Here is a 23,791-nt window from a genome sequence, read left to right as displayed (position 1 = left end):
CTGCAACCTCCGCCTCCTGGGTTCAAGCAATTCTCCTGCCTCAGCCTCTCGAGTAGCTGGGATTACAGGCATGTGCCACCATGCCCAGCTAATTTTTGTGTTTTTAGTAGTGACGGGGTTTCACCGTCTTGTCCAGGCTGATCTTGAACTCCTGACCTTGTGATCCACCCACCTCGGCCTCCCAAAGTGCTGGGATTACAGTCGTGAGCCACCGTGCCCGGCCATAAATTTATTTATTTAAATGTATATTTTATATAATTATAAATGATATTGTCTTTAAATTTTTAAATGACAACTCTTCATTGATATTTTGTAGAAATTCAGTTGACTTTTGTATATTGACCTTTTATCCTCTACCATTCCTAAACTCACCAGTTCTAGTATCTTGTTTGTATATTCTTTGGTATTTGGTAGAAGATAATGCTATCTGTGAAGCAAGACCATTTTATTTCTTTCTTTCCAATTAGTATGCCTTTTATTACCTTTTTTTTCCTGACGGCATTATCTAGGACCTCACATATAATGATGAATAAAATGTAAATGCAGATATCATTGTCTTGTTCCTAATCTCAGGAAAAGGATTCAGTCTTTCACCATTAAGTATGATGCTCGCTGTAAGCTTATGTAGATTTAGGAAGTGTTTTTATACAACTAGTTTGCTGAGAGTTTTTAATCATTGCTCAGTATTGATTTTGTCAACTATATTTTCTGCGCACACTGAGATGACCATATGGCTATGCTTTTTTAGTCTGCTAACATGATGAATTACATTAATGGGTTTTTCTAAATTCCTGGGATAAAACCCACTTGGTCATGATGCATTCTCATTTTATATATTACTAGATTTAATTCACTAAAATTTTGTTAAGGACTTATGCCCGAGAGGGATATTAGTCTGCAGTATTCTTTTCTGGTAACATCTCTGAATGGTTTGAGTTAAATTATTCCCTTCTCTCCTATTTTCAGGTAGAGTTGGTATACAATTAATATTATTTCTTTCTTAAATGGCTGATAGAATTCACCAGTGAAGACAGCTGAGCCTTGAGGGTTTTTAGTTTGTTTGATATTTTGTGAGTAAGTTTTTAACTACAAATTCAATTGTTTTAATACATATAGAGCTATTCTGGCTATCTACTTCTTCTTGGGTGAGCTTTCATAATTTGAGTATTTCAAGAAATTTGTCCATTCATCTATATTGTGGAATTTATTGGCAGAAAGGTGTTCATAGTATTCTTTTCTTATTTCAGTATTTACAGGATATGTAGTGATGTCCTTTCTTTCATTCTTGATCTTGGCCATTTGTGTCTTCTTTTTTCCTGGTCAGTCCAGCTATAGACTTTTCAAGTTTATATTTAAAATTATAATAAACTAGATTTGGGGTTTAATTTTCTCCATTAATTTTCTGTTTTCTATTTCAATGCTTTTTTCTCTTATATTTATTATTTCTTCTTTCTGATTATTTTTGTATTTAGTTTGCTCTATTTTTTTCTGGCTTTTCAAAGTGGAATGTTAGATCACTGATTTGAGACCTTTTCTAATAGAAGCATTTAATGCTATAAATTTCTTCTTAAGTATTAATTTAGTTGTATCTCATAAATGTTGATGTTTTGTTTACATTTTCATTCAGTTCAAAATATTTTTTTAATTTTCCTTGTGATTTATTCTGTGGCCTATGAATTATTGAGATGTATGATATTTCCAAATATTTTGAGATTTTTCGGATACTGTTTTGTTACTGACTTCTAGTTTAATTCTATTATAGTCAGAAAACTTATTTGTATGATTTTTAGACACTTAATTTTATTAAGATTTGTTTCGTAGCCCAAAATATAATCTGCCTTGGTGAATGTTTCTTGCATTCTTCAGAAGAATGTGCATTTGGCTTTTGTTGATCGAAGTGTTATCTAAATGTCAAGTAGGTCAATGAGTTAATAATGTTAGTTGAAAATGATATCTTCTACACTTTTATTCATTTTCTATTTGTTTCATCAAGTATCAAGAGAGGAATATTGAAATCTCCGACTGCAATTGTAGATTTAGTTTTCTTCTTAATTTTCTCAGTTTTGCTGCATGTAGTTTAAAATAAAGCTCTGTTTCTAGGTGCACACACATGTAGGATTACTACATTCTCTTTCTGAACTACATGGCCGTAGGTATGCTGTTGAGGCCTACCGTGGTTCCTTTTATAAATGATTCTCAACTCCTCTGTATGAGATCTGCTTAGGTGGAGCAAATTATCTTGCAGTTCATTACCCTACCCATGTCCATTTTCCAAAGCAATTACCAAGAAAAAAAAGATGAACAAAATTAAAACCTAAAAGCTCTCTACCAATATATTTATGAATATAATACTAGAAACTATTAAAAACCACATGAATTCAAGACCACATTGATAATTCAGTAGGAACAAAGTAAGAGTCCTCAAAATTAAAGAAATTTGAGCTCTTTAGCTATGTTCTTGGCTGAGAGGTTTTTTGCCAAGAATATTGCCAGGGATTTTGCAATATTACCAGGAAGTCAGACTTCCTGATAGAATGCTAAAAATAGAGTTCTTGGTAAACTCTAGTAATGCACTAACTAATTTATGAGAACTATATTTGGGTAACCTTTAGTAACTCAGTGAATTACTACGAAGTAGACATCGGTCATGCATAACAACAAAAATAAATAGGATTGTGCATCACTCACTACTAAGAACTGGATTCTGAATGTGCATTTTAATCAGTTTATGACTGTCCAGAAGTCTGTCACCTCCCACCAGTGAGCTGTGGGCCACACACTGAGAAACACAACTCCATATGAGGACCCGTAAGAGAAACCGCTTTCAGATTAAAGTGCCAGGAAACACTTTGCTCCTCCTGAAGAGCTACTGTGGTTCTTTCCACACTGATGACGATACTCACTATATCTCTTTTCCCATTGACAGCTGGGAAGCTCTGAGCCAAACTTGTAAACCAAACTCTAGAACCCTGTGCCTTGGGAGTTTTCATTTTACTTCTTCTCTTCAAACTGGCATTTGCCCTAATCTTATTGTTCATATTGTTCTAATTTATTGAACATATTGCTCAGTAACCATCTCTCTTTTTTCCTTATTTGTGTGTGTGTGTGTGTGTGTGTGTGTGTAACAAGAAGCCAGCATGAATAAATAAATCAATGGAGATCTCTGTCTAAGGGTCACTTTAGATATTTCTACAATTCATGCATGCTAAATTCCTGATCACTGTTTTGCATGATGTTAGTCCACTCCAACCTGTTCCAAGTGGCTAAAAATACCTTGCATATTTACAAGCCTAACCCTTTTAAGTTAGAGGAGAAACAAAGTCAGCTTCCTGCCAGCCTTACCCGCAGAAGAACACCAGGGGATTACAGATGCAGCTAGGGCCTAGTGGGCACGGGGTGACTGAGGAATGAGAAGCCATCCTGACTGCACCGCATCTCCAGGAACCCAGCTGCCAGGGGATGTTTTGTGCATTCTACTAGAGCAGTTACCGGGGTCTGAAGCCCCGGTGAACATGACATTGTAATCTCGGTTATGTTTTATTTATGGAGAGTGGTGCTGCAGCTAGGGTGTGTTAACAAACAAAGATGATTGCTTCTGAGCCACTCTCTCGTCCTAAGGTAATTAACACAAAGTAATGTGCCAGTTGGGGGATTCAAAGAGTCGACAACCTTTTCCATAGGAAAGTGATCTGCAACACCCAGGCCAAAAGGGTAGAATGGAGAGAAGCAAGGGTGTGTTTTATCTTTGGTTAAAGGTGCATCATTAAAAGGCACTGGCATAATTATTCTTCCTTTTTAAAAAAAAATCCATATAACATTAAGAAAACTACAAAGTATAAAATGTCAGGGGCAGAGATGTGTGGATTTGCAGCTGTTAGCAAAGTGGGCCAGGGGCTCCCTGTGTATCTCGAACGGCATAAATTAGAAATATTGACTGCAACCAAAATAGCATTCGCAATCAGCTCAACGTTGCAATGTGTTATACAGACATTTGCTTTTAAAAAAATTAAAATATGAATCAAACTTGGATGACAAAGAAGTTCAACTTCTCGGGAAAAATCAAATACATCATCAAAAGGTCACAATTCGTAGACAAATTGCTGTTAAAATTTATTACTTGTTTGCAAAATGTACTGTTGATCATTGGTAAATGCTAAATGCTTGGGCGCCTCTGACAAAATAAATAAATAAATAAATAAAGCACTCTGCATTCGTTAAGCGGGGAGAAATATGAAAAAGCATCTGGAATGCTAAAACCCAGCACAGGGGAGGGGAGGACAGGAGAAGCAAGGGAGGCCAGGCTGGGTGAGGAGAAGAGGAAGTACCGAGGGAGCTAAGAATGAAAAAGGAGAGAGAAACAAGCAGTGGCCCAGCAGAGTCATTCTTACTTCTTTGGAATATCGGAGATGACCAATCATCTCAAAAGCGCAAACGTCAGAGCATCTAAACATGAACCATCAAGGTTCACAGGGCCCCACAGGACGGTGCCTGGAGATCCCATACCATTCAGTTCACAGTCCCCAGTGCCCTGCGTCCGACCCTCACATGTACCCGGTGCTGGCACCTTCTCATTTACAGGCAGGATTTGCTACAGGGCTCTGAACTCCTTGGCAGCAGAGACCATCCCAAGGTCAGACTTGCACCTCCAGTGCCCAGCAGAGCACCAGGCATAGGTGGGGGCACTGCCAGGGCCGGTGCCTTGCTCCCTGGAGTCTCCTGCAGCCTTCTCCCATGTGCAACAGCAGAGCCAACTGGCCCGGGGCATTCTTCTGGCCACGGAATTGTTCAGGAATGGCCATGGGGCCCACTTCAGGCCAATGAGATGTGAGGGGAAGTTGGCTGAACATTCCAGAAACGCGGTACCGGAGTCTTCTGAGAGGTCTCAGTATGCCAATGGCCAGCGCTGTCTCTCTCCTTCACCGGCTTGCGGGGATGAGGCTGTAAGGATGGAATGGTGATGGGAAACGGACAGATGCATTGGATCCAGTTGTGAAGGGTTTGAGCGCCATGCTGAAGCCCTCTGATTCTGTTGGGGTCAGATTAATTCAGGGCTTTCTGGCCAAGGAGGCAGGGCAGAAGTGATACTCACCACTTCCAGGCCTGGCCCATGGGGAGCCCTGCATGAGACTCACGTCTTCCATTGTGAATGGCTCAATGCAGACGACCCAGCAGAGACCCCTAAGGAGACTTAGATGGCACTCACCAATGGAACTTCCTGCAAGAATGGAAGATTCTGTCTGTGCTGTCCAATCTGATAGCCACAAGATACATGTGGCTACTGCACACCTGAAATGTGGAGAGCGCAGCTGAGGAATTGAATTTTTAATGTTGATGATTTTTAATTACTTTAAATTTAAATAGTTTACTGGATGGCACAACTCTAGAAGATGGCAGGGCAACAAGACAGAAGGAGCTAGAATCCCTGAAACACCACATGGAAAGCTGTCTGCCACTTTGTGGGACTGTGACACTAGCAAGAAACAAATCTTTATGATGTCAGGTCATTGGAGATTGTGATAGCAGCTGGCATGAAATAGCAGGTGTCTCCTGGGTCCACTGTTCTCAGCACTCGGCATGCCATATCTTATTTAATCATCTCAACAACTGCAGGAGGGAGGTTCTGTTATTAGCCACATTTTACAGATGAGAAAACTGAGGCACAGAATGGAAACTGAGACACAGATAGGAAGAGGCTGAAAGGGGTTCCGGACCAGGTCAGTCTGGCTCCAGAGCTTCCCTGAGGCTAAAAACCAAGGGATTTGTGAGGGAAGCTCTTGTAGTAGCCCAGAATGGGGACAGTGGCCAGAATGGGGAGGAACCCAAAGGGGCTGGGAAAGGAAGGTCCCAGGACAAAAGCAAAACCCAGCCTGCTTTGCAGCCCACAGAGAAAATCCCTGGTTTGCTCTTGTTCCCTGGTATTCAACCCCTTTTTGCCATGCTGCTCTAATAGTGCCTGTGAGGGAGAGAGTGGCTGATTCTCCAGCGTTCTGGATACCCAGCAGGTGGGTGTGCCCCCACCTAGCACAGCTGGGCCTTGTGCAGGAAGGGACAAGATTTCCTGAAGGAGCGGAGAGCACAAAGAAAGGCAAATATCTGGAAAGAAGCTGCCAGTGCTCCAGGGAACAGCAGGGCTCATCTGAGGGATGCTTTGTGGCAGATGAAGTGGCTGGGAATTGCCATCATCGGTTTGTTGTTGTTGTTGTTGTTGTTGTTGTTGTTTTGGTTGTTTATTTAACACATTCATCATTTTTGGATACATGTCTGGAAACATAAGCTCTTCAGAGCCCATCCTTGCTCGTTACTTCATCGATCCTCCCAAAGATGCTGTGGAGATGTCTTGTCCACCACAATTTGCAGAGAAAGAGACAGGAAGTTATGGGACCTGTCACCTGGGGGACAGCGGGCAGAGCTGGGATTCGACACAGGGCTGAAGATTCCCAGCCCGAGGCTCATGCACTGCCCCACCACCACCTCTGGCCTGAGCCCTGAGTCTGCGGGGTCTTCCTGCCTCTCAGTCTGTCTCCTGTCAGCCTCGCTGGGAGTGAAGCCTCAAGAAGAGTGGTAGACAGGGAGCCAGGAGGCCCCAGCTGCCTGGGCGCAGGCAGAGAAGCAGCCCTGGGACCCCCACAGAGCTCCCTGCACGTGGCCCAGAAAACCCCTTGAATCAGACCTCTCAGGAGTTGTGTTGAAAATCCACATTCCAAGGCCCTGCCCTCGACCTATGGACCCAGAGTCTCTGAGCAGTGCAAACTGGGAATCTGCATCTTAACTAGCACTGCTAATAAGGATTCTTCTAGTGAAAGCGTGAGCAGGACCAGACTAATAAGGTTTTCTGGCTCCACATCTTCCGGGAACCTGTGGGGCTTTCTCCAAGAGGCAGCCAGGCCTCTGGACAGGGTCTCCTCCTTTCCTAGAGCCTTGGGAATGAGCCAGGGTAGGATATTGGGCAGGGAGGAGCAGGGTCTCATAGGGTGAGCGCCCTGAGTGCTCACCCATGCAGGAGACAGCAGACAGCGGCAGGAAAGGCAATGACAGGCAAGAGTGTAAGGAGAGACCGGGAAAGTGACCAGAGACCAAGCTGGAGACAGAGGCAGAGAGACTCCGGGAGAGGCAGCCAGGCAGGCTGAGAAAGCTGGGCAGAGAGGGGCAAGCGAGCATGAGAGGGAGGCAGGAAAACAGACTGGGACGAGGCCCCACCAGTTGCTCCCATCTGCCAGGTCTCCCAGCATCCCCAGAGAGTGAGGGGCAGACCGGGCCGTGTAGCAGCCCACCTCCGGTGCTGGCCCCCTCCTCACATGCCAGCCACCCCCTGCCCAGCTGCCAGGCTCTCGGGGCTGTGCCAAGTGGATGTCTCCGTGACAATGCCAGGCAAAGTTCCCCTGAGGCACACACGTGGTGGCATAGAGGGCATGGAGTGAGCCTTCACCAACAGCGGGCAAGGCCAAAGGTTCTCAGTTAACTACAAAGTGTGGGGGCTGGGGAGGGGGTGGGAAGCAGGGGCAAAGAGGATGGAGCGGCCTGGGGTGGGGTCAGGGACTTTCTAGGAACATGGCAATCACAAGTAGAAAGGGAAAGGGAAGGCAAATTGAATTTTGTAGGTACAGCTTTCATGTACCAGGTACCTCGTTTGCATTTTCTTGCTTGATCCTCTCAAGAGCTCTATGGCATAAAGATCCTTGTCCCCTTTTTACAGATAAGGAAACTGAGGCTGAGAGATTACAGACTCCACACATTTAGCCGGTAAGAGGCAGAGCTGAGGTTTCTACCCAACCTCAGCTGTGTCCAAATAGAAATTCCAAGTTCCTTTCACTACACTAAACTTTCTAAGCTCATGAGAAAACAATACACAAGATGTTTTGAAGCAGCACAACCTCGCAGACCAGAGCTGTCATGAGGCAGTTGTGACTGATCACAGGCAGGGAAGTTCAGACGTAGTGTGAGCAGTACCTGGAATGGCTTTGTAGGCTGGAGGGAGTTATCTCTTTATTTATTAATAATTCTTTACCTTAGCATCTTCTAAGACATACTATGGAGGCTAAAATAAGATTACATATACAATAAAGCTATCACAATGGTAAATCAAGAATAATATAGATGGGAGAAAGGATTTCTTTAAAAAAATCTCAAACAAATACTGTGGCTATAATTGACCATTAAATTGAACAGTGAGCTCCCTAGCAGTCTCAGGAAAAAAGGGAAATGCAACAAGTTATGTGGCTCAAATACAAAATGAAATGTACTCACTTACCAAGGCAGATATTTCTTTTCCATTGCTAAGTCCTAAAATTCAGTGACAAGACTTCTAGAGGGATAAAATATCACAAACACTTGTTATCTCATTTTATTTGTAGCTACTTACATGCACACGCACATAAAACAATATGTATATGTGTGTGTATATTAATAAATATGTGTATATATATCCAAGCACAAAAGAAAGAGAATCCCTGAAAGCTGGAGAAATCAAACCCAGAGTGAGGAGAACTGGCTTCATAGTTCATTGGTTTCAGACCCAGAAATGGAACTAGAGATGAGAGCTCCAATGTCCATATGGGCACAAGTCCATGTGTGACTGGGCACCTGGAATGGAACCCCCTGCATAAAGCCTGGATTTTGAAGAGCTTCTCCATCAGTAAAAACAGGACGAGAAAAGCTACACTCACCAGGAAGTGGTGAAGCAAGAGGGCTGCCCACTTGAGCCGTGGGATGGGGAAAAAGTGCTGGGGCCACAATGTGTGGGATCCAGATTTACACTCCCTTTCCGGAACAACTAGAGGCCTTCAGCAACTATAGAAGCAGCCATGAAAGTGCACTGAAGGATATTTTTTAAACCAGGACACATCAGACACACCCAAGAGAAACCCACAAAGATGAGCTCACAATCTGAAATCACAAACCACTAAGAAATCAGATCCATGAGAGTCCTTGGAGGAGAAAACACAAGAGAACTTGGACGAATGGAATGGGCTAAGCAAGATGACAAAACAACCGTGTTCAATGTACATCACCAACACAATGGAGGCCAGGCATGGTGGCTCACACCTGTAATCCTGGCACTTTGGGAGGTCAAGGCGGGCAGATCACTTGAGGTCAGGAGTTTGAGACCAGCCTGGCCAACATGGTGAAACTGCATCTCTACCAAAAATACAAAAATTAGCTGGGTGTGGTGGCATGCACCTTTACAGGTGCTACCAACTACTTGAGGGGCTGAGGCAGGAGAATAGCTTGAACTCAAAAGGTAGAGGTTGCAGTGTGCTGAGATCCCACCACTGCTCTCCAGCCTGGGTGACAGGATGAAACACACACACACACACACACACACACACACCACAATGGAAAGCATCTTTAACAACTTTTCTGTTTATTTTCATCAGCCACAGTAGAGAGAATTGTTAGGTAACAATAATTCTTGTAGCTAATTTCAGAAACAACCATCAATGGCAGATTAAAATAGACACTACAGTCAACCTGGCTCTGGATGTTGATGTGTGAGTAGCAAAGCTAACGCGCCGCTCCAGTGCAGCCTTGTGATGTCCTACTTGGAAATAAGGGTTAGAATTTGAAATTCAGACAGAACTGCAGAGTCCTATGGGCTGTCTTTACTGATAAACATGGTCAAACCCTGGTGAGAACCTTAGCCCTAGTTCTCCTTAAGAAAGGGGACAGGTATAGGTGCTCAGAATTTTCCAGGTGTTTGGTTCACTGCATAGTCAGCCACATTTACAAATAGTAATTAACTGAGTCCTCATCATATCCCTATGAGGAAGGTGCTATTACTTCCTCATTTTTACTGATGAGGAAACTGAGGCATGACTGGGCCAAGATCTCACAGCTTGTAAGTGACAGAGCCAAGCAAAAACTCCAGGCAGTCTACACCCAGCGTGCCTATTAGTGACTACACTGTACTGTTGCTTTGCAGGTCTTAATTTTTTTTTTTTTTTTGAGACAAAGTCTTGCTCTGTATCCCAGGCTGGAGGGCAATGGCATGATCTTGGCTCACTGCAACCTCTGCCTCCCAGGTTCAAGTGATTCTCCTGCCTCAGCCTCACAAGTAGCTAGCCTTACAGACACGCAGCAACACACCCAGCTAATTTTTTTTTTTTTTAGTATTTTAGTAGATATGGGGTTTCACCATGTTGGCCAGGCTGATCTCGAACACCTGACCTTGAGAAATCTACTCGCTTTGGTCTCCCAAAGTGCTGGGATTACAGGTGTGAGCCACCACGCCTGGCCTGATCTTAATTTTTGAATTCTCTCAACGACCTGGTGAGATAGGCATTATACCCACTTAACTAGTTGTCTCTAGCTTCCTGTGCCAGAGAGAACTCTTGCTTCCATTTCCCCTTATCCCACCTCCTCACACATCTCTAGTCTTCCACCAGGTCGGTAAATGGCCATTCATCCTGTTGCTCAGCCGAAAAACTCATGGTCACCCCTGATGCCTCTCTGTCCTTCACACCCCTACTTAATCCATCAACAAATCCTATCACCTCTTATTTGCACCTCAAACAGATACTGGATCAGAGATGTTCTTACCACCTCCTTCTTACCTTTTTCAATTTAAGTCCAAGCCACTAACTTCTTACCGTGGACAACCCCTATTTTACATCCCACCATGACAGTCAGTCCCTCCTCATGCAGCCTGAAGGGGCCTGCTACAAGGTAATCCACAAACAGCCACCATTATCCCTCCCCTGCATTTCCTTCCCACACTTTTGTGGGATTCATTGCATCTTCGTGAGACCACAAGTAGGTAACTAACCCCCTAATGTGTCCATCGTGAACACCTCTCCAATACCATGTATGTTATTCTGACAACAGTATTTTTGATAAATGCCTGACGTTCCGTTGCATTGACATCCTATCCCTTGCTTATCTAATCCCCTGTTATTGGGCGTTTTCTTTATTTCCAGTTTTTGCTATTGTAAATATAGATACAGTGAACATCTTTGGAGCTAAATCTTTGGCTGTATTATAGCTTCCTTAGGATGATTTTCTAGAAAAGGAATTATTTTAGAGATCAATCAAAAAAAAAAAAGATGGCTTGTGATGTGCTTAGCGTTGGTTATGCAGAGAGCAAAGCTTTTCCACGTCATCCAGGGGTGATTGCATACAGACCTTTATGGGTGTCAGAAAGTCACCATTAGCCAAGCAAATGGCTCCAAGGGATGGAAGATCTTGGCAAGACATCTGTGAGAGTCCATCCAGCACACATTCATTTGAATATTTTCAGTTGCGAAGACAACAAGACTAACTTCCTGAAAATTTGGAAAAGGTAGGAGAAATACCTTCCTGAAGAGCCTTTCCTCCCAAGCATCTGCATCTGATACACATCCATGTCCACACACATACCTTCAGCTAGATCATTTAGACTCACAGCCTATGAACATTTTCTGTTCTTTTGAAAGTTAACATTATCTCATACACAGTTTTCCTGTTGCTACCAAAGTCTTCATCCCCCTCATTTTCGATGTATGTAAATACTCCATAATGAACAAGCTCTTCTTCACTCATTCACTCCTTTACTGTTGAACACAGAGGCAGCTTCCAAAATTTCGCTATCATGCATGTCACTCCCTGGCATATTTTGTGTGCATGAATAATAAGCAGTGGATCTACATTTCTTTTTTTCCCTTTGGCTAAAAAGAAGCTTAGACTCAAATTTATGATTTAAGTATAGCAACGTATGGCCGTCTTCTCTAGGCAATATTTTTGCACAGGTGTAGACATCTTACTAGAGCTTTTAATCTCTCTGATCCTGATATTTCGCTGCTTGTTTATGCTTTATTACATTTCCTATTGGCCTGCTCACAATCTTGAGGAATGAAAAAGGATGCAAATTATTAACAGAGTATTTAATGAAATGCTGAGATGGCCATCTATAGGTACATGGCTTTTCCTCTCTCTAGGAATCGCGAATTAGTATTCTTAGTACGGTTTCCAAAAATGACGTCACCAGATCAAATAGTCAGAAGATCGTTTGGGCCCTTGATTCACACCACCCCGGAGCTTTGCAAAGGGAAGAGGGAAAAGTGGTTGAAACATGATACAGGTAACAAAGCTGAACCCTCAATTAAACCTCCAAACACAGGCAAAAGGGCTGGGTTGTGCCAAGTGCCAAAGGTAGTCAGGAATCTGAGGTGGTGCCTGCGGTCTGCCCCCTCATTTTTTTCTTTCGCTTACCAACCCCTCAGCTCTACACAGTTGCTTCCCCGCTGCACCATAGGACAAGGAGCAGATGCTTAGTAAGATCTTGCTGATGGAAAGAAGTCGGACTAGGAAAAGAGAAGGCAGGAAGCAGGCACTCTTCCTATCCTCAGTAGCTCCTAGTTTTGCTGCGAGGCCGGCCTACCCTTGCAAATGGCAGCCTGCAGTGCATTTTCAGTAAAAAAAAAAAAAAAAAAAAAAAAAAAAAAAAGGCCTTATGGGGGCCTGGCCAATGAGCAAATGCATCAGCATCACTTTCTCGTTTTGAGATTTGGATAGGTAGGGAACCACCCACATCCTCTAGACAGCACCTCTGGGCTTACAACTTGGGATGCATCCTAAACTGGGCATTACTTATTTTAAATATTTTTAATTATAAAAGATCACAGAAACACAATTTCATTTTCGTTATGGTCTATGAGAAATAAGCCACAGTAAAGGGTGACAGTTTGGGCTGTGGCCTGGTACAGTGGGGCAAGCGCTGGTTTTCCTTGTCTGTAATGAAGGGCATGAATATTTCCTCCAGCCTCCTGATAGACCCTATGCTCCTGTCCAGCAGACTGAGCCCCGATTTTCTGTTCACTGCCTCCCCAGCTAATCAGGAGTTCTTCCAGGGCAAGTACTGTACCCCCTGGCCTAGGAGGGTGAGGCATGCAGTAGGAACTCCAGGAGAGTTAAGGGAATAAACGACTGAGCAGTTAGATAGATGGATGTCCCATCCTGCCCACTGAAGGGCAAACTCTGGGAAGGCAGGGGGGAGTCGTACTGACCCCTATCTTCCCAGCAGAGTCTGTGATGCTGCAGAAATGTTTATTACACGAACAAGCTTGTGGCTGGCTGGATGAATAAGTGGCTGTATGGACAAATGGATGGATGTACTACACGCTAGTGTTTGGGAGACTGTTTCTGATATGGTTTGGCTGTGTCCCTACCCAAATCTCATCTTGAATTGTAGCTCCCATAATTCCCATGTGTCATGGGATGGACCCAGTAGGAGGTAATTTAATCATGGGGGTGGGTCTTCCCCATGCTGTTCTTATGATAGTGAAGAAGTCTCATGACTGATGGTTTTATAAAGGGGAGTTCCCCTACACAAGTTCTCTCTTGCCTGCCACCATATAAGACGTGCCTTTTTGCCTTCCGCCGTGATTGTGAGGCCTCCCAAGCCACATGGAACTGTGAGTTCATTAAACCTCTTTTTCTTTATAAATTACCCAGTCTCAGGTATGTTTTTACTAGCAGTGTGAAAACGAACTAATACAGTTTCTATGTTAGATAGGGTTATAGTAAATGACTTTTAAGGGTCCCAGCCAGCTCTAGGATCCTGCATCTCTATGGGCTTAACTGGGCTGTTCCAACCTCCATGTGCATGCTCTGCAAGAGAGACCACTGCTTTCTCCCTGGTCCTCATTTTCCTGGTGAATCTTTACTCATCTTTCACACAGAAGCACAATTTCCCTAATCCTCTCTCTCCCAGGCTGATTGGTCATGCCATTTTCCCGGCCCCTCTCACTGCCCACACGCCCTTGTCCTGTTTCATAACATGTCTCTCTCCTTGAGGACAAAGACCAGGCCAGAGACCTCCCTGTGCCCAGTCCTGACATCGGCTCAGTCTCTGCTTTGGGAATTAAAGCGACTTCCAAGCTCAACCTGTTTTGACTTCTTTGGGGCATCCTATATGATCTGTAACGAGGATCCCATAGAACCATTGTGAAGATTGTGCAGGGCAGGCAATTAGTGACTAAGGCTTCATTTGCACACAAGAAAGTCAGAATTTTTATCCTCCCTAGCTCAAAAGTTACATGAGACTCATTCTATATTTCCATCACATTAACATTAAAAAAGAAACCCAACAAGTCCTATTCATCTAGTTTTATCGACGAAGCAGACAGGGAGGTTTTCTAGTTTTAATTGCCCCAAACCACAATTGGGAGTGCTTGGAAAAACATGGGGACCTTGTGGCTTGCACGGTGGCTGCAGACTCCAAGTCACAGCCAACAGTAACGTGGGATTTTCTGTTCCTGAGAATCCATCCTCCTCGCCCTGATTTTTGTAACCTGAACAGCAAACATTTCTGACATTACCTTTCCCATCAAATCTTGTGACTCTGTGCACATGTGGCACTCTCATCAGGGTCCAGCTGTTCAAAGGCAGAATGGTTCCTTCCCAACTACCTTAACTCTCCATTTTACAGATGGGGAAAACGAGGTCCAGAAAAGGGCAGGGAATGACCTAAGGTCACAGAGCTGGTTACCAACGGGACAATGGTGAGAACTGAAGTTAGCTTTTCCTTTGCCCCATGGGTAATCACCAAGTTTGGCCAGAAGCGTGAATGACAGGTATTCATGAGTGTTAACTCCTTCCTCCCACGCAATTCTTGGTACTCAACCTAGGGGTTTGTTCCCCAGCTCCCCAAGATGACCATATCCTGCTGTATTCCAGCCAGAAAGTAAGTGAGCATTTCAGTTCTGCTATTTGCCTAGTTTTCTGGGTGGGAAAGACAGACACATTAAGGTTTGGCCAGGCACAGTGGGAGGATTGCTTGAGGCCAGGAGGTTGAGTTTGAGATTAGCCTGGGCAACATAGAGAGACCTCATCTCCACAAAAAAACAAAAAAATAGAAAAAAATTAGTGGGCATACTGGCACACACCTGTAGTCCCAGCTACTTTGGGAAGTTGAAGCAGGAAGATTACTTGAGCCCAGGAGGTTGAGGCTGTAGTGAGCTGTAATTGCACCATTGTACTCCAGCCTGGGCAACACAGCAAGACCCTGTCTAAAAAAAAAAAAAAAAAAAGGCTCAAATATCTGTGTTTTAAAGTCCACTGGGGAAAGGACTTGGAGCCCAGGACCTATGGAAAAGGGAATTTTCTCTCTGGGAATTCTTATTCCTTAAAGCCCTAGAAAGCAAGGCAAGTGTCCCAAATAACCATCAGCTCCATTTCTGGTGCTGGAGTTCAAACCCCACTTCTTGTCCAGTGGCCTTGGGAGAACAATGGCTTGTGTAGGGTGAAGACAGGACATAGAAGAACATGCTGCCCTTCTTTTTCTTCTCATCTCTGTGAGCAGAGAGCCCACAAATCACCTTAGCAAGCATGGCTTGGTATTTTCATTTTTGTAAAGTCTCTTTATGAAGATTCTTGGGCTGCCTGAATTCTTGGTACCTGGTTCACATCAGTGCCCAATGACAGTCTGCAGAAGTGGTGTAAGCAGGTTGTTCTTTGTCCCTTTAAGAACAGAAAACATAGAAAAAGAATGGTCGAAAACCCAGTGGGCCCTTTGTTCCCTCATGCTCAGGGGTGGACTCTGCCTCTCTGTTGCTCACATGGAGAAGACCAAAGGTGTCTTCATGCCTCAGAGTGACTGGAACTCAACAGCCCTGCCTCCTTCCACCCCATCTTCTTGGCTGCTCCAGGGCCAGCACTGGGAAACACCAAGTTAAAGCTACTTCATTCTGCAAGGCCTGATTTTGATCATCCCCAGTGAATGAGTTTTAACAAAATTCATCAACCTCATTTTATAAATGGGAAAACCAAGGGGACCTGCCCAAGGGCACAGAGTCAGACTCTTGGGGCAGGGTCTCCTTCTCCCTGGATTTTGATCCCCCCATGGCTCACAACAGCTCTCCCTGGGTATTGAGAAAATGGGAGCTGAATTAGGCTCAACTTGAGTCTAATCATTCCTAGCCAAGTGTATTTTCTTTTTAACTACTTGTTCACAAGCTCAGTTGGATAGGAGAATCACCTGGATCATTTTCAAAAATGCTGATACTGGGACCTGCCTCCAGAGATTCTGACAGAATTGGTCTGGGATGTCTCCTGGGCCCTGAGATTCTTAAAAGCTCCCAGAAGATTCCCATGTGCAACTGGGCTGAGAACCACTGTTCTAGATCACACTGCTGCACAGGAGCTAAGAGAACTACAGGGCCCTCGTGCTGTGATTTCCTGTCATCCTCTCGATGGGCTTAAAGATTTGAGTCAGGAAGAAAATGGAGAAAGACCTTCAATTCGCCCTTGGAAATAAGCTGTCCATCCCCCACCTTTAAAAGACACAGAAAAGGACAAGGTTTGGAGATCAAGTTAAATGTCCAATTTATTTTTATAACTTGAAACCAGAACAAACTTGGTTTTGAACAAGCGTACAAATGAAATGGCAGACACATGCTGAACTCAACATTGTGACATTAAGGAAAAAAAGAGGCCCAAAATCTTGTACAGAGAATAAAGGAACAATAAATATTTTACTAAGCCATATTGAAATGACCTCCTGTCATCTCAACATTTTATCCATAATAAAAAAAAGTGCCTGTTTCTTAAACAGAGCACAAATACCAAGCAATAATAAATAGTTCCAAACTTGTAGTAAAAGACAAAACCTCCAAGTAAACAACAAAAGCTCATACAATAAGTAATAGAAAAGGTAATAAAAATATTTTGCCTTGCCAGTACAAATGCAAACAACTTAAATCAATGGGACTTTGCTTTGCAGGGCTGAGTTACAAGGAGCACCAAAATCACGGGTTTGCCTGCGTTCCACAAGACCTTCGGCTGACGGTTACTTAGGACCGGGATGAAAGGCTGATTTCCTTACTTTTCACATTTTGCTTAGAGTAATTCAGTCTCCTTCTCTCCCCATGAAAGACCCTCTAATGGCAAGTGGCGGGTTCCAATTAGGGGCAACTTTGAACAAAGTTGTGGCAGTGCGGAAACCGGCCTGAGGTCGGCTGGGTCACCCATGCTAGAGGCCTCTCTCTTGGGATCATCTGCTTCCGTGTTGGTTTTTTAAACACAAAACAGAAGCAAAATTCTCTCTCCTCTGCAGTCACAGAGACACACAATGCTTGTGCTTTGGGATGGCTTAGTCCTGGCAATCTGGTAAGCTGGTGAGCACTGGCTAGCTGTTATGACTACAGGAGGACCACCCTGGAGGCACTCTAGGACCTCAACGGGGCATCCAAAGGCAACAGCAGCCCCTGGGTCTGCAGGTAGGAAACTGCAGTAGGAAACTGAAATCTCAGCTTTCTCTCCCATTCCCTCCCCCCTTTTTTTTTTTAACTTTGCAAAGGTAAGTGGCAAGGAGGAAAGAGTGCATCGCACAGAAAAGCTTCTGCATTTGGTAAGGAATTGCCCAAAAGGATGCTTGGTTATACTTTCATAACCTGAAATAATGGTTTCTTACATTTCCTGAAATAAAAAATGGCTTCCTGATATTGGTATTTTATTTAAAAATGCATTATTCTCTCATCCAAAAGACCACCACTTTATCTTAAAGCTACTTGGCTTTACAAAAAAAAATAACAATAAAAAAGAGGATTAGGGGAGGAACAGATAGGAAGAAAGAAAAGAAATTAAATAAAAAATGAAAAAAAAAAAAAAGGACCAATGGAGGATGAAGGATGGAGAGGAAACGCAGGGGAAGGAGAGAGAACGAGATATGGAAAGGCACCAAATTCATCCCAGGCCCTCGCATTCGGAAACTGATGGAATGTAGGTTTCAGAGAGCAAAGCAGCAAAGCAGGGAAGAAAGACAAGAGGCCAACACTCTCCATGGCACGAAAGGTCCTGGCTGTGATGGAGTCTCCTTCCTGAAATCCAATTTGTACCGGTCTCAACAGCAGGTCACTTCACCTGGACCCAGCTGAATCACCAGCTCCTTTTATGATATTTGCGTTTGTTTCACAATTTCTCAAGGACTAAAGCAGCTCAATTTGCATTGCTTTCTGCTGGTGAGGGCGGGAGAGGTGGTGGTGGTGACCGCTACAAAAGCGATGGTAGAGAAGGGAGATGTTCTCTCACTCTCTCTCCTCTACATCTGACATCTTAGAGATGATGGCCTCTTAGAGACAGGGAGGATGATGTGGAATGTTACTGACATCTTTACAAAAACTGATTTTTTTCCACTCAACACAAATAAAGAATTTCCCATCCGGTCTGCTGTGGCCACACCAAGGAGCCTTGATGCAAGGTTCGGGGCGTTCAGAGAGAAGCCCAACACGAACGGTTCTCTGTGTAGGCCAATTCTGACAAAAAAATATATACAACTAAATGATTTGTGAACCAAAGCATTTAACTACTTCCTTTTGTTTCTTTTTCTCAAAGGTTGTCAAACAACCCTTTTTCTCCTGTACAATAGGACTTAACATACAAACGTTTTTTTTTTTTTTTGCAATATTTTATCCTGCCAAATTAAAAAAATATATTATGGCAGCCTGTTTGTTTTTGTTTTTTTTTTCTTTTTATTTCCAAATTCACTAACAAAAAGGTACATTAAATCCCTTTAAAAGGACAAGCTTACAGTTAAAAAATTACGAGCTCCAGTAAAAATACAGCAAGTGCCTACATCATATGAACCAACCAATATATCCATTCCAGAGGGAGGCGGGAAGAGAAAAATAAGTACAGGTCAGAAATGTGATTTTTTTTTCTGCAAAGCAATAACAATATTAAGCACTTTTTTTCTACATACTTTTTCTACATGGTGTAGCAATCCCCTTTGAATCCCCAAATACAAGTTTCTATACATTTTTTTGAAATAAAAATTCAACACCCAAGGCAGAAAAAAATTTACTAAAACTCCGACTTTACAGTTACTGTGACAAGAACAAATTTATAGACCCACCATTTAAATTTTACTGCAACATTTTCAAGGAAAAGAAAAGGGTATTTTTTTTCTTGTTTTGTAAAATGCCCAGGCATTCTCGATTATTACAAATACTGGTCCACTTTTACAGTAATCAAGAAATTTTAATATATATAATATATACTAAAACCCCGTCACCAAAAGAAAACAATATACACGCGGCCACTGTGGCATTTTTGTATAACCTATTAAGCAAACTTTGAAAAAAAAAAGATCGCTCCAACACACATACACACAATTTTTTTTTACCCTTGTATGTACCCAATACTGTAAACGTATTTTTAAGACAGAGTGCACTAAATTTAACTTTAGAAAAAATTAGCCGTTGTTCCTGAATTGTTTTTGTTTTGCTTTTCATTCAACGATATCAACTTGTAACTTGTGTCACTTGAGTTTTAATTCAGCAGTAAATCACCTCCACTCCATATCTAAGCAGCGTTGTCCCAAAAACAAAAGGGGCTGAGGATAATTCAGCTAATGGATGTCCAAGGTTGTGCTGGGTTTATTTCTTCATTTGATTGGGTCTTATGGCATTTCATATCCTCTATCTTCAACCAGAATTTTTTTTTTTTTACTTAAAGTAAATGTGGCTTTGTTAGTTTCTAAAGAATGTACTTTTCTTGTTTTACTTTTTTAAAAAGTCTTTTCATTTCAAAAAAAAAAGTTTTGCATTTGTCTCAAGAGACTCAAATAGGAAGATCAGTTTTCAAGGCACTCACATCAAATTGAATGGCAGTAGAAAAACTGTCCTATAAATTATTATTTTATTTTGTTCTTTATAGTGCCAGTATTGTGAATGCCACGCTTAGCAACACTGACACTCAATCTCAGCTGTCCCTTACAGTTTAACCCACCTCTGGGCCAAAGAGAAGACTATGCTGCAATTTCTTGTTTAGAAGCCATTTAATTTAAATGCAAACAAAAGCTTTAAAGTGCGGGTCAACAGAATTCAAATGTCTAATCTTAACAGTTCAATGTTTAGTACCTTCCAACCTAATGAGACAGAAAAAAATAAAACCTGGGAAGTAGCGCTGGGCACCTTCTGATGGAACTCATCCCCTGCTTTTTCAGTAAAAGAGAATAGAAATTTGCAAGATCCCCACCCCACCCATCCCTACAATATCATCAGTGTGCATTAAACGAGAGAACACTAACTTCAATTAATTAGGGCATTCGTCTGCTTGGGAAATGATCGATGACCCCCTGTAGCAACAAAGGATTTGAGATTTATGTGGTGGGGGTGATTAAAAAAAAGAGAGAAGCCGTCAAGCCAGAAAACGCCTAAAAGAACACCGCTAGTTTCTTCCTTTCTGTGTCACTGCAGGTCACCCCATCTCCCCAAAAAAGTACCCTCAGCCCATTTTATGTAGCCTAATCTACAGCGAATAGCAGCCATGGCACCCCAGGGCAAACCAACAGGATGGTATCTGCTGGTCATGCACAACCTCAGAATGCTGTCGGGCCATTTCCCAGAGGGGCCCTCCAAAACCCTATTTCTGGCGGTGCTGAGTCTGTGGGGTGCCTCCCCCAGCACCACCACTCAAGGTTTCCCTTATGTAATATGAAAGCCGAAATCAACACAGAAAAGGCCGCTTGACTCGGGACGACATGAGTGCTACATCTCCATTCCAATTCTGAAACAAAGTGCTACTTTAAAGATTGTTATCCGCTGTACATCCACACCCCCCACCCCAAAAACAAAAACCAAAAAGAAATAAAATAATAATAAAAAAAAAAAAACTGCATGCCACTTTTTATTTCAGGACAAAAAAAAGAGGAAGGAATGAAAAAGTAAACAACTTTAAAAGTCATTTGAGTGTTGGCTTCTTCACAAGAAATTACACATGCTTAGCTTAAATTTCAAAAAAGCAGCACCACCCCTCCCCCCAAATTATAATTTAAAAGATATGCTTCCCCTCTAACATTGCGAGTCATTGCTCAGGCTACTACTGGGTTTAAAAAAAAAAAAATAAAGAAGGGATGGATACCCAACAAAATCTCTTAAAGGAATTCAAACAGAAAAAATAATAATAAAAAGTACCTGCACATGCCAAAAAAATTACAAAACCCAATAAATACAGAAATTATTGCACAGTTAAAAGGCTCCACAATTTGTACTGCCTTAATCAACCCTCGGGTTTCCATAGGACTTCGCGGACACAGGTTAGGTTGGAGTGCCGCCTCCCCTGGGCCCCGGGGACACGCGGGGTGCGGGGTGGCGGTGACACGGAGGCAAGTCAGGTCAGCATTCTCTCGGTTGGCAACAGTTCCACTGTACAGGTGCGGGGCGCCGGGGCCCGCGCGCTTAGCTCCTCTCGGCCTGCTCGATTTTGACGTCGTTAGTCAGCAAGTGCTCGCCGTGCCACTTTTTCATGTGTTTCTCCAGGGTGCTGTAGACGCTGAAGGGCATCTGGCAGATGTCGCAGCGGTACACCTCCTTGCCGATCTGCCCGTGCGTCTTCATGTGGCGCGTGAGCTTGCTGCTCTGCGCGCACGCGTAGTTGCACAGCTCGCACTTGTAAGGCCGCTCGCCGGTGTGGCTCCGCCGGTGCACCGTCAGGTTGCTGCAGTTCTTGAACACCTTGCCGCAGTACTCGCACGTGTCGCTGCGGCGGCCCTCCTTGGAGCTGGGCCGCCCGGGGCCAGGGCCGCCCAGGTGCGGGGTGCTGCCTCCGCTGGCCGTGCCGCTGCGGCCCGAGAGACCGCCGTCCAGCAGGTCCCCGGGCGGCGTGGAGAAGCGCAGGCTGCCGTTCTCGGACGAGTGCTCGGACGACGTGGCGAAGGGCGACTGTCGTGCGTCCGTGAAGCCCAGGAAGGGGTCCTTCATGAAGTGCCGCGACGCCGCGTAGCCCACCAGCCACTGCGAGTACACGTTCTCGGACGGGATGAGCGCGGCGGGCGGCAGTTCCAGGTCCTTCTCCACCTTGATGCGCTTGGCGGCGCTGTTGAGCCCGGGGCTCGGCAGCGGCGCGGGCTTGCGCGGGAAGAGCCCGGGGAAGGGCTCGGTGCCTGGCGCGAAGCCGCCCCCGCGCCCGTTGACCGCGCCGCCCGCACCCGCGTCCCCGCAGCCGCCCGCGTCGTCGTCGTCGCCCGCGTCCCCGCCGCCCGCCGCACGCTTCAGGAAGGCGCCGCGCTTCTGCTTGTCGGCCAGGAGCTCGCCGTACTGCGGCAGCGCGCCTAGGCCCACGTTCTCCATGACCTTGCCCAGCACCAGCGCCTTCTCGTCAGCCAGCGCCTTGGCCGCGCCGCCCCCCGCGCCCGGGACCCCGGCCACCCCACCACCGCCGTTCTCGCGGTTGCGGCTCAGCTCCGAGTCCATGCTGAAGCTCGACTCGGGCCGGCTCTCGTTCTCCAGCAGCAGCTCTTCCTCCTCCTCCTCCTCCTCCTCGTCCTCCTCCTCCGGCTCGTGGCCCAGCGACGGGTCGCTCTCGTGGTGGCGGAAGTCGCCGTCGGCCGCCTTGAGGCCCTCGCCCGCCAGCTCGCTGGTGCCGGGCTCGGGGGAGCTGGCGGCCGAGAGCCCGTCGTCGGAGCGGCCGGCCAGGGAGCCGGCCTTGTGCATGTGCGTCTTCATGTGGCGCTTGAGCTTGCTGGCCTGCGAGCACGCGTGGTCGCACAGCTGGCACTTGTAGGGCTTCTCGCCCGTGTGACTGCGCCGGTGCACGATGAGATTGCTCTGGAACTTGAAGGTCTTGCCGCAGAACTCGCACGACTTGCTCTTGGCCGGCGGCTGCGGGGGCGGCGTGCCGCCAGGGGGCATGGGCGGCAGCGGTGGCGTGCTCAGGAACGGGGACTTGGGGCTGGGCTGGAAGGGGTTCAGGAGCCGGTGCATAGGGTTGCCGCGGCCCGGGGACACGGGCGGCGGCGTGGAGCTGTTGCCCGCCAGCTCGCGGAGCCGCCGCGAGAAGTCCATGGCGGGCGAGTCGATGGCCATGGGGTTCAGGCGCATGACTCGGTCGAAGGCACTGGGGTGCTGGGCGACAAGCCCCATCTCCTCGGCACTGAGGCGGTGCGGGTCCAGGTGGTGGCGCGGCGGGGGGCTGAAGAGAGGCGGCGTGCCCGGCAGGCGGCCCTCGCCGAAGCCCGGGTGGTCCCGCAGGATAGGGCCCGTCATGCGCAGCAGGTTGAAGGGGTTGCTGTCGCCCAGGAAATTCATGAGCGGGGACTGCGCCACGGCCTCCGGCCCGAGCGGTGGCGGGATGGTGAGCCGCGGCGTGAGCGAGCTGCTGGCCGGCCCAGGCTCCAGGTAGATGCGGAAGCCGTGCGTGTTCTGCGCGTGCTGCAGCAGGAACCACGCGCTGTTGAAGGGCTGCTTGCATGTTGTGCAAATGTAGCTGGAAGGCTCATCTTTACCTGGGGAAACACACGGACAGAAAGGCAGAGACAGCGTGAGAAGCGGCAGCGGGGCGCGGGCACCGCAGGGCCACTGGCCTGCGGGACGCGGCCCGGGCTGATCCGGGATCCCAGTGCCCTGCCTGACAGGGGCTGCAGGGCTGCTTGCAAGCAGGCCCGGCCTTGTCTCCTCCTGGCTGGGGGGCAGAAGAGTCAGGGTCTGTGGGCAGGCGGCCCTGGCCACCCGGGCGCCAGCGACTTACTTCAATTGTGTAAGGCCCACCTTGCTCCCCCAAAGGAAAGGGATTCTGATCCCCATTACCTCCGAGGCCACGGGAGATCGGGTTTGTGAGAATACGATCCAGTAGTAGGAATTCTGTCAAGGCTGGACTGTGTAACAGCCCTGGCAAATCCCAACCCTCCAGGATGCTCCACACCCGAAACCATCTAGGCCAGGGCTTCTCAGTCAAGGCACTACTGACATTTACATCCTAATTCTTTGGGCGGTGGGGGCTGTCCTGCGCATTGCAGCATGTTTAGCAGCATCCTCTGCCTGCACCCACTAGATAGATGCCAGGAGCGTCCACCTCCCCCAGTTGCGAGGACCAAAAATGTCTC

General features: G+C 45.7%; 1 protein-coding gene across 3 annotated transcripts in view; it reads right to left on the bottom strand.

Annotated features, from left to right (window-relative positions):
- Positions 1-16,271: 16,271 nt before the first annotated feature.
- The window catches only part of BCL11B (BCL11 transcription factor B), a 104,138-nt gene continuing 96,618 nt past the window's right edge, over positions 16,272-23,791 (bottom strand). For all 3 annotated transcript variants that reach the window (XM_032180171.2, XM_032180173.2, XM_032180175.2), the window contains one exon: positions 16,272-23,194. In XM_032180171.2, the coding sequence (XP_032036062.1) occupies positions 21,150-23,194 (2,045 nt within the window). In that variant the 3' untranslated portion in view covers positions 16,272-21,149. The remainder of the gene's footprint in view (positions 23,195-23,791) is intronic.

Source organism: Hylobates moloch, unplaced genomic scaffold (genome assembly GCF_009828535.3).
Source record: "Hylobates moloch isolate HMO894 unplaced genomic scaffold, HMol_V3 SCAFFOLD_16, whole genome shotgun sequence".
Classification (NCBI taxonomy): domain Eukaryota; kingdom Metazoa; phylum Chordata; class Mammalia; order Primates; family Hylobatidae; genus Hylobates; species Hylobates moloch.
This window is presented reverse-complemented; position numbering and strand designations above follow the sequence as displayed.